Below are 11,679 nucleotides of genomic sequence, written 5' to 3' on the forward strand. Positions count from 1 at the left end.
TTGACAGTACTGTCAACTATTAGGCAAAAAAGTTTTAGAAAGTTCCCAAGAAATACAGTGTGAAGGAAGCATGTGATAACAGAAAGGTTAAGAAATGAAAGTAAACTAAAGAAAAGAGTGTGCTGCTTGGCGTTTGCAATGAATTTACAGGCTTGTCGCTTCAAACACTGCAAGGTTGTGATTGAATGGGATTAAGCTGGTAATTACATGCAGTCTGTTTGTGATGATACAGCGATTAACTCTGATAAATGAGGGAAAATCCCCAAACCTCTCACAGCTTGTTGCTTTCCACATAGTTCACATGTAATACTTATATTTAGAGTCCATCCAGAAATCAGAGATTACAAACAGGAAATCTTTTTTTTTTTTTTTTTGTTACTCTTTGTCTCTTTAATTGACTTCCCTTTTTCTACTTGATAAAGTTTGTCAGAATATCAGTTACGCTGTGATTTCCGTGTTTGTAGCTGCTTAAGAATGACTTGAATTGTGATGCATTTGCCCGCCCCCTCATCAGTCTGTTGATGTGCATCAGATCCAATGCCAAGGCCCCGAAGAGGGAGAGAAAGCAGCAAATTAAAGGCACAGCCAACCTTGTCTCGTAATTACATCTGAGCAGGTTGACCACATAATAAAGTCTCAAGCTGGCCTCGCCATCACTGCTGTCTCTTCAGTGGCTGTACAGAGGTGCAGTGTTTAACGTCAGCAAGATATTGTGTTACATCTGTTTTAATCATCTTCAGAGTGTAGATTAATTTGCCTAACGTGGCCATATTGCCTCAAAGCAACCATGCAAAGCTGGGTAGTTTCCAAACATGCCCCTGCACGTGTGTCTTCCTTCAGCTGACTGAACATTGTGAGCGTCTACCTCTGCTGCATAGCCAAGAATTCAGCTTTGTGACCGTATAAAGTACTGGTACACAATTCAAGACAAAGCATGGGGCTAATGGCAGCTCTCTCTGTTTAAGTGCCAACATGAGGTGAAACACACTGAAAAATGTTTAATTTATGCGCTGCCAGAGAGTAACGTTATATTTAGAAATTGACTAAAACTGTTTAAATAACCACACGAAATCTTCATCTGACCTAAATCAGCTGAAGCAACAAGCCCCTTTTCCTTTGTGGCATTTGCTGATTTACAGTCAGATTTAATGGTGCACAGTGCAAAGATTTCTGCTGAAAGTACCTTATTTAGTCCAAATATGCTCTGTGTGTTTTGGCACCGACTCTTGGGCCAAGAGTTGCACACTTTCCTTTACTTTCCTAGCTGTTGCAACAGCTCTCGCCTCTCATTCAGAGGCTCTAGTTAAGTCGCTCGTTGATCTTGTCACAGAAAAACAAGCTGCTTGCTTTTAAACTTTTATAAACCAGAAGCTTAAAGATGCTTTGCCACAGGATGCATGTGTCTCTGCTCGCTTTGTTAGTAGAGTGTTTGTCTCTGAGTAATGTGTATAATATTTATTGCTACAGTAGCTCAAAGATCAGATGAAAGTGCTCGAGACCAGCCGGAGATGATGACTGTGCCTCAGCAGTGATGACACGGTTGCGTTGTGTGTTTCCTCTGGAGTATTTCTGTAATGCTGCAGCAGCAATGCTCTGCACTCAGGGTCAGGGACAGCTGAGAGAACAGGAGTAAAGCACAGGCTTTATTTTCTGTCCTTAGGCACAGCTGCTACAGTACCATACGGCACATTCAAAGCATAAACAGGTGACAGTGAAGTTATTTCAGCGTTCCCTCGTCCTCTTTTACTTGCACCACAGCATGTAAGAAGCAAAACGGCAGCAGTGTGGCCTTCTTCTTCAGTGTGTTGTGCCTCTGCTTCTTTGATGAGCCCATAATGCACTTGGGATATCCATCATGCCCTATGGAAAAATGCCTCTGTAACCCATGCCTCTGCTTCTCCCATTATCTACAGCTGCTGCGCTGGGCAACCTGGTATCAGATCTGGCAGGACTGGGGTAAGACTTGACACACACACACACACACACACGTTTGGTAAATTCAAACAGTTCAGTTGAAATTTAGAATCAGTCAAGGAAAGGAAGAGCCATTAATCTGATTGTACAGCAACACGTTTTCCACACAAATATACACAGATAATAATAATAATAATATTTATAAACAAAGGTCCTTTTCACATCACTTTGAGAAGGTAAAGGTTTACCATCATGTTACCCCTGTTGTTCGTGGGGCTAATTCAATAAATTGCTCACTTTTAACCAGTTACTGGATGTAGGCCTAGAGGTGTGGTTTGATTAAAATGGCACTGAACTAGGTCTATATAGATTAAGTAGAAATGATTGTGTATTTAAAAGGACAGTTTGTCCTGTAGAAAAGGGAGTTCTTTTTTAATGTGGAAGTGTGCACATAATATAATAGTTCTACATGGCATTATACTCCTGTGGCGAGGCGTGGTCTGCGGTGGTGCTGCAGGGGAGCCGGACACACCTGAGCGGCGTCCGCAATCACGCCTCGCCGTCTTAAAGTCTGTGCTCTGACTGTTGTCGTTGCTGTTGTTGGAGTGTTGGAGCGTACAGCAACCGGGAGAGTCAATAAAGATGCTGAAAGCATGCGAACAACCCCGTATTAAAACATGAAATGTAAAATTTGTTTTGGACACTGACTTTAAAATGATTTAAATGTTTGGTTTTTTAAATCCCTGAAAAATCCTTTCATTCATTTTCCTCCAATTTCTTCATTTTTATTCTGTTTCCTTTCCCAGAAACCCAGCAACAAAAACCCCATCAGATGTTTTTTCCCTTTCCTGCATAATCAAAATTAAAAGAATGAAATTAAGTTAAAATGGATTAAAACGCTGACTGTAAGGACTGATGAATTTGTACAGAGTAATTTAATGTGATTTCCTCAATAACAGCGTAATGATATAGGAAAGCTTGATGGTCATGTTTCTCCGATCCTTCCATCAGCTCATGCATGACTGTTTAAGCGCCTCCTTGTGGCCACAGAGATCATAACCAGCTTCCTGAGCTGCTTCATGAGCTCAACCAGTCCCATTACTTAATATAATGGAACACCAGGGTGAATGCAATGATGGCGTGTATTTATTCTCCTCCTTTTCAGTGTAAAGGATATGGGAACATGGATGACAGAAGTGGAATATGCTGTTTCCTTCTGTTTTCCCTGTGATGTATTAGTCTAGTTCTTGTGGTCCATGTAAACACTCTCAGTAGGCACACACACGCGTCCGTGAGCGAGTGTGTGATTGCCGCTCAATCAAAAGAGGAAAGTGGAGCCCCCGTGGACGCTTTATCAAGGTGAGACAAGGCGTGTGAAGGCCATTTGTCTGCCTCAGAGTCTCAGTGGAGCTGCAACAAGAGATTTTCACAGCAACGTTTGCGATACAGATTTTGTTCTAACAGGAAACGCTTTAGTGTCCACATAACGCTCGTCTTATAAATTACACTGGGAGTCGGCGGCACTTTAGTGGCTGCAGAGAGACTTCTTGCTGAGGTTGTAGGTAGACTCTGACTCTGAGATCCCAGATGACTAATTACTGCAAATATTACTGCTGGATTTCAAACTGTTTGGTTAACAGAAGTTGGCAAAATTCCTAAATAAAAAAAATCCTGTGCATGTACTCGAAAATATGCATGTGGCTTTCTGTTGGTGAGTTGGATTACAGCCACACTTTCAGACATTTAGTTCACCTGGAACAAGATCAGGCTTCCCATTCCCAAGCAGCATAGATGTGATGATGTTCAGCCGCAACTGAACTCACTTTCCACCTGCATAGATGAGCCAAATGAAAGACTCTGGAGACTGATTAAAATGCCTCTAACGAACTTACTGTGAACTGCAGCTTCCTTTCGTTTGTTAAAGTGCCTTTAAGTTTTATTTAATCAAGAAGTGAACTACTGAGTTCTAAGAAAGCTAAGAAAGTTTTCTTTCTTAGCTGAATTCTGCTGGTTAATGTGCTTGTATGTACAGAAGATCCTGATTTGGTCATCGCGTTGGTATGCAGAAACCCACTGCAGCCAATGAATGCTTATCTCTGGGTAAAATAAATATTATATGCTTTTAGATCATATACACACAGAAAATTATATACTGTACCTTTTACCAGTATAAAGTTGTTTGGTTGATATCCACGTACACTTTCAGCGTGATATTTGATGTGCAGGAGTTGATCTTCACTAAAAAGTTAAGGACATACTCTATGCAGGCTAATGAGTGCTGTAACACGACTCATAAACACTCTGGACATTGCATCAAAAGAGCCTCAAACCTGCTGACCTCTGAGTTTAGTAACTCCCAGTTACTAAATTTTGACTATTATATAATCAAAGTGCACAGACGTAGCTGTCACTGCAGCACGTCCCTTGGCCAGTCGTGCAATGATGCTTTTTAGTCCTCATAATTAAGAGGAAATCTGCTCATTTAAAAGATACTGACTCACTTGTAGAGAATCTTCCGTGTGTGACTGTGCTGAACAACATGCACAACCGTTTCCACATATGTGCCAGTGCATACATATTTTATCATGTAGGAGTTCATGTTAGGCCACGTTTGTAATATTTCACTCCGTCTGAGTCTTTTAAGTATTTCGGCAAACCTAGGAAACCATCTGAATCTTGCTGAACTCCATAATTGAGCTCATGAGTCATTCTGACCATTCTGCTGGTTATTACTAATGCTTCTGTCGAGTTTAGCCTCAGCTGTTTTAGGAATTTCTTACAAATGCAATGCATCGGTGGCTTTCTGGGGCAGACAAGGAAATGCACATTAGGGATCTTTAGGGAATACAGAAGTGGAGACTCATCACCCTCCGTATCATGCCTGCATTTTCTACCTTTCTCCTTCTGAATCCTGGAATAATCTGGATTATATTCCATTACCTTTCTTTTAAAAAAGTGGCCGAATGCCTGTGTGACTGATGCCTTTTGAACTTTACAGATTAACAATAGTGACATTTCGTCAATGCACAAAATTCTGTGTTTTTTTTCCAAACACAAGCTGAGTAACTCAACGTGATGGCTTTTAGTTCCTCCAGATGTAATTTTCCAAATGATAAAATGTATAACTGTGTTTTCTGGGGCTTGCGATGCACCCAGCTCGTGTTTCAGCCTGCTTCTCACACAGTGAACAGCCTGTCTGTCTTGTTTTATGTTTTTTGGGGGATGAGCTCGGGCCTTTCAGTAAATTTCATCATGCCAGCATTGTGATTGCTGCAGTATTTTGTTTTGGCTTTCTTTTTTTTAAAATGCAGAGCTTATTTATTTTGCTCTCCGCTGTTACAAGAGCACGGGTAATTTGGAATGAATTTGATCTAAAGCCGTGGATGAATGTGAAAGAAATTAGGATTGGGGCTCGGCGGTGAGACTGAATTTCAAAGAAGCGGAGAGAAAAACCAAATGCCACCCTCACTGCAGCTTACTGAGCTTCAAAGCTGTGGTCTCAATTACTTAAATTTAACCATCATTTTAAATGCAAAATAGAAAAAGAAAACATAAAGTATAGACTTAATGGCTACAGTGTATCCACTTGAGATGCTGTAAGAAAGAATATTGTCTAATGAATCTACTTATTCTCCTCATAAGGACTTAATAGCTCATCATCTGTTATGATAAGAATCAGTCCTATTTCCACTACTTCTGCTGCCCCATCCTGAAAGGCAGTGGGCTCGAAAGCACACCCCCCTGGACACAAATGCACAGGCAGACTTGCCTTTTTCTCAGATATGCTGTGTGCAGCTTATCGCTCCCCTAACAGCTCCAGCTGCGGCTTATTTGTATGTGCAGCCGACTGAGGATCCATTAGTGCCAGTGAGTGAAGCCGACCTGCGTCCAAATGTCAACCCATATTTCTTCCCTCACATTCAAAACCGCCTCACCTGCACCATGTTTACGTGCCTTGGCACATGTAGGGTCACATGACAGTGTTTATGTCAGTTCCCTTCGTTTGCATATTAGAGTCCACTTCCTCCTCTCTAGCTTCAGCCAGATAATTTTCCTTTTTAATGACATTTGGCAGGCTGGCTGTCGCTTCATGTCCATTTTACACCAAAGTGGCTCTAACTGCTCACTGGAACGTAGCAATGACCTTCTTGCTCTGTTTCCAGGATGGCCAACTGTAGAAATATTCCCACTGTTTCCAAGAGTCTTTTATTTCAGGACTATTAAGCCAAGTGTCTCTTTGGAAACAATGAACACTTTTTCCCAAACACACGAGCGGAAACCTGTCAGGTTGTGGACACACAACTGAAGCAGGAGGCACCTGAGCACAATCAGGAGTGCCACAGCTGAGGCCCCCTGTAGGTTAATCATTTTCATTTCTGTCAAATGATAGAAAAGGAATGAAAGGACGATATGGCATTACCCAGTCCATATCAGAATAGAGATCCAGCAGAATATTCTTGTTTCTAGTTGCACAGAATTCTTAATACAATCTTACTCATTTTTCTACATCGTGGTGATTTCCGTGGAGCACTCTTTATCTGCTGCAATCCGTCATTGGTCCGTGATCTGTGTAAATCCACGCAAAGCCCTGGGATTGAATTAATTTATACACTGTTGGAAGCTTCCCCTTTTACTCCATCTGTTGTTAGAGCTGAGATTTGGCATCCTGCTGGGTTTATGAACATCAGCGACAGAAAGCAGACCGGAGCATTAATCTGTTGATTTATTTTGTCGTTATTAGCACCGACTCTGGTTGTTGTTTGCCTTGGTAGGGAAGTATCATGTTAGCATGGGTTCATTGAATTCTGATATGTAATGGAGAAAATTATCAACGGGGGGATTATTATATAAACAGAAACGATGCAAACACAAATAGGCAGCGGCGAATTCAATCTGTTACAGAAATAGCCGGAATCTTTTAACAAAACCAGCTTTGATGCAGTATTGGTTTGTGCATGCCACATTTTACAGAGTGAGACTTTTTATTTCACATTATGTTTCTTTGATTTTCTTTTTGTCACAATAACATTTCAACAAAATCACAAGACTTTGGTATTCAGACTTCATTTGATTAGAAAGTTTTGATGGATGATGTTTGTGTGTGTGCATGTGTGATATACAGCACTGTGCAAATATCTTGAGCCACTCCTCATTTCTTTGTATTTTTGCTTTCAATGAGAAAAATCACAAAACGTTTTTGCCCATATTTCGTTTTTCCATTTATGTCTGTGCTTTTCAAGAAGTCACTGCACCTATTTCCCATTTCCATAGCAAAATATTAAATAAAAGAGGGGTTGCTCAGGACTTTTGCACAGTACACTGTATATCAGGGGTGGGCAACTCCAGGCCTCGAGTGCCAGTGTCCTGCATGTCAGGTGTGTCCCTGATCCAATCACAGCTGATTTAAATGGCTAAATTAGCTCCTCACCATGTCCTGAAGTTCTCCAGAGGCCTGGTAACGAACTAATCATGTGATTCAGGTGTGTTGACCCAAGGTGAGATCTAAAACCTGCAGGGACACCGGCCCTCGGGGCCTGGAATTGCCCACCCCTGCTGTATATAGAGCGTTCTATCAATAGAATAATGCTGTCGCTGCAGTTTGCTGAACTGTGTTAAGTCCCCTCCTATTTAATTCTTTTTCTATCCATTGGTCTCTCCTCAGGCTGGCAGGTTATGTAGAAGCGTTGGCGTCTCGGTTGGGGATGCAGATTCCTGACCTGAGCCCAAAACAGGCTGATATGTGGCAGACAAGAGTCAGCTCTCACACGGTGGGTATAGAAACAGTTACAGAATTTGCTCTGGTTTGCTCCCCCACTGAGCGGCTCCTGATGTGCGAGTGAAACCACTGCAAAAAAAAGTGTTTCTGTTGCATTTCTGTGCAAAATGCACATCAAACCAGGACAGGCCTTTGCACGCTGACAACTCAAATGCGAGTAACACAAGTCTGTGTGACGGGGCCAAGCTTTCAAATGACCTGGCGATCTTTAATATGCTATAAGTGCTGAAGCATGAAATATAATAAGCTACAGTGATTAGTCTGGCACCTGGCTGGTTGCTAAAGGCTGCTGTGGCTTGTGAAGAAATAGTTTTTAATAAATACAAGCCAAAAATAACATATCGGTCTTTGGAGATTTTAAGTGTTTGCCTTCAACCCTTTGTTAGCGTTACAGTAAAGAGGGAAGGTGTGGCATGAAAAGCACCGAGCTCAATAAAAAAAGACAATAAAGACCAATTTACAGTTACATAAACAACTTTTAATGCTCCAAGTCACAGTTATAAAAAGACAATTGGTTTTACATTTGTGCCTCTATTGAACCTAGTGAATTTTAACTCGCGCTGCAGGCTGGAGAAACCTGTCCACCTCTGTGTAAATGACTTCTCCACAGGGTTCATGGATTCAGCTGCTCCAGTTAAGCAGACCAGATTGGAGATGTGGGTTGTGGATATGTCAGTTCGTATAAATTAAGGCCACTGTGTCTGTTTTTCAGACAGAAATCAGCTTTTTTCAGTAAATAAAGGAGTATAGGGATGCACAGAGGCTAAGAAAGCTGAGGGTGTTCATCAGACAGCAATAAGGCGGGCTTTCTGCAAATAAAAGAAAAAGAAATTTGAGGGTCTGTCAAGGATTTGCCAACCTGCAAAGATCACACCTAGAGAACAATATGCAATCCTGAAATAAATGAAGAATAATCCCACGGTAACAATGTGCAGAAATCCCTCCATCTTTGCTAAAATCTTTGTTGTCTTCTTCCCACCCGCAGGGTAAAGCCATCGGCGTGGGCATCGGCTGCATCCTCGGTATGTTTCCCCTCCTCTTCTTCAAGGACGAGGATGAGAAGAAAGAAGCCCAGACGGAGGTGAAGGAGCAAACGCAGTCGCCACCTGCTCCAACAGAGAGCAGCAAAAACTGAGGCGAGGCTAGAGATAAATACTATTCAGAATCCGTTTGAATGCTTGACTTAATCTGACGCCGACTGCTCTCGCCTTGTGCGCTGGAGCGTATGGAAATATCAGTGAACTCCATACGGTCCAATCGCATGGCTCAGTCGAACTATCTGAGGTATTCTGAAGAGGATTTTAGATAATATTCGATCACAAACTCTGAACTTAAGCACAGGAGGCTCGTCATCTCTCGAAGAAACGACTGCTGCTACCTGATCCCGTAACCTCACTTCGTCTCGACTGATCGACACGGTCATTTGTCTAAGACACCTCCTCTAACCTCTGACTATAGATGGCTAGATCGCATATAGGTTAACTGACAGCTTCATGCACCCCCTGAAATATTATAGGAGAAAACCCAGTTAGAGCTCAGTCGTGTTATAAAGTTCTTGTTTTCTGTCAAAAATCTTGAAAACCTTACAGGGAAGACGGAACGAAGTCAGTTTAGTGTTCCAGATCAGCCAATGTTTAAACACCTTTTCCGTGTTTCCTTGTCAGGTTTTGGTGGTTATAAACCAAGAACACAGTGTCTTCAGTTCCTAAAGCATGTAAGCTTCTGGATTTGAGCAAGTCCTGCCTCATCCACAGACCTTGACAACTAGTCCGCTGCAGGTGGTTAAATCTGTAACACCTGAAAGCTTCTTCTTCTCCTCAGTGATGCACTGCATACGCGCACCTAAGCTCTGCCAAAGGGTTCACACAAATCACTGAAGAAGTTAAATGTATTTAAAAGTCCTACAAAATATTTTAAAGAAGAGGCAGAGGGAGGAAGAGGCAGTGAACAACGATATGAAGTATAAACTGTGGATCACCTGGATCCTCTTTCCTCATTTGCACTGATCCTCTGGTTCATATGTCCGTATTTGCACCCACTGGACGAAATACAATATATCCCCCTCAGAGGTGAGATGATATTCAACCTCTTCTGAAAACAGCCACACGTAGAGGTGGAGGTTTGGGGACAGATGAATGTTATTTTGCATAACGTGACTGCTGTAGTGTTTTCATTTTGTGAGATTAACTGTTACGGTGTGTGCAGACGGGCTGCATTTCTTCCTGTCCCTCACTTCTATTGTGTGTTACTGCCCTCCGCTGGCCGATAGACAGAGATCTAGTTGTTTTCTTTCAACTTGGTGGACCTGCTACGACCCCCCCCTCCCCCCCTACACAGGCTTTAATTCACCACAGCTCCCACAAACCTTAGCTGCTAGTCTCCCCCGGTTATAATTTCCAACTTTCCTCACATCGCTCATCACCCTGTAATTATTTTTCTGAATGATTCTCCTTCAGGAGCTGCACTGAAGAAGTGTTTAGAAATATACGAGAGGCAGCTCTGCGTCACAGCAAATGTATTTATTTTGTTATAATATTCAGACTGGTATTCATGTACGTTTGTATTGTGTTTCTTCTCCATCTCAAAGGGCCGTGAAAATATTTATCAGCACAAAATATACCTGAGTGAGTATATTTTAGCAGCTTTCTATGCCATGAAGGACCCAGCGGCTGACCGCTTTATGTTACAGTCTGAACTCACTACGCTTGTTCTAAAAAGACTAAGGAGACCCTGTATACCCTGTATATGACTGTTTTCAATATTTACTGCGTGGGTAAGAGTGATCCTGGAGAATGATAATAATGAAGAAAATGAACGCGTACATATATGTAGCTAGGATTTTTGAGTTTTTTATCTTGATTGCTTGATATCCACCTTGCATGCACTGTTAATAAAAAGAAACCTTAATTTAAAAAACCAATATGTTGTAAGGTTGTGCATCACAGCAGGATGTGACTCACTGGTGGAGGATAAAGGAGAGGTAAAGTACTCCGGCTGGAATAAGATGCACAAGTTATTTAACATAAATAAAAACTATTTTGTGGCCACATCATGTGCTTCAATTTAAGATGGCTAGCGATAAACTTCAGTTGCTTAAAATTGGATTGTCTGTTCAAAGCAAAAAGGATTTTATGAAGGATGGGAAAGGTTTGCAGTAATAACAGCAATTTGCCTCTTTGAACCGCGCCGTTAAATGGCCTGTCCCAGGCTTTAAGGCTCTCTTCAGTGTGCCAGCCGCAGTAAAAACATATAATCTCAGTTAAAGTATGGTAATATGACGGTTACTGCCTTTTCCTGGATACCATTTAAAATACACGACTGAAGTTATTGTGCTATTGAGAGCCAACAAGATCTCCAGTTCACAGAAATTTTGAGCTGATGCGTCCTTTTGAGCTGCGATCTCTTTTTGTTGTTGTTGTTTTTTGAAAATAAGGTGGAAAAAAGAAATGTTTGAATCCAGCATGCTGCAGTCAAATGTATGCATTGAGGATCTTTTTTGTTTGACGTTCTGGTGTTCCTCGAATGCTGTGAATTGGTAAGTTGTTTAAATTCATTGCACTGGTACAAGCAGGAGTTGAGATCAGCTTCATTTTTCCAAGAAACTTCATTTTAGCCGAGAATAATCAGTTTGCCCAGTTGCTCCTGTGTCGTGATGGAGTCCAAGGTGCTGAAAAATTCATGTTTTGCTCTCTGTGAAGGTAAAGATTTCTGTTGTTTGTAAGCAAACACTGAATATGTGCTCTGTGCAACTGTATAAAGAATAGAACCATTAAAATAATCCTTAAATATAATGTAGACGGACAAAACTGGTGTAGATTATAGGAGTGTGTTGCTGTGTTTTGTTTCAGAATTGATCTGCTTTGATTAAAGTTGCGACCTGGCTGCAAACATCTTCCCTAGTGTGGACTTTGCCAGAATGTTCTGCATGAGGACGCTGTTTTTAAATGTATCTGTAAGGTTCGCATTAAATGCATGGCCTGCAGCTCTTC

At 41.6% G+C, this 11,679-nt stretch overlaps 1 protein-coding gene across 1 annotated transcript in view; it reads left to right on the forward strand.

Annotated features, from left to right (window-relative positions):
- LOC146377280 (transmembrane protein 65-like) overlaps positions 1-11,582 on the forward strand; it is a 41,170-nt gene extending 29,588 nt beyond the window's left edge. The window contains exons 6-8 of the mRNA XM_084943996.1: positions 1,914-1,956; positions 7,577-7,682; positions 8,676-11,582. Of these exons, the coding sequence (XP_084800122.1) occupies positions 1,914-1,956; positions 7,577-7,682; positions 8,676-8,825 (299 nt within the window). The 3' untranslated portion in view covers positions 8,826-11,582. The remainder of the gene's footprint in view (positions 1-1,913; positions 1,957-7,576; positions 7,683-8,675) is intronic.
- Positions 11,583-11,679: the final 97 nt, after the last annotated feature.

The sequence above is a fragment of the Perissodus microlepis genome, chromosome 11, assembly GCF_051167445.1.
Source record: "Perissodus microlepis isolate ML-2025 ecotype Zambia chromosome 11, ASM5116744v1, whole genome shotgun sequence".
NCBI classification, from domain to species: domain Eukaryota; kingdom Metazoa; phylum Chordata; class Actinopteri; order Cichliformes; family Cichlidae; genus Perissodus; species Perissodus microlepis.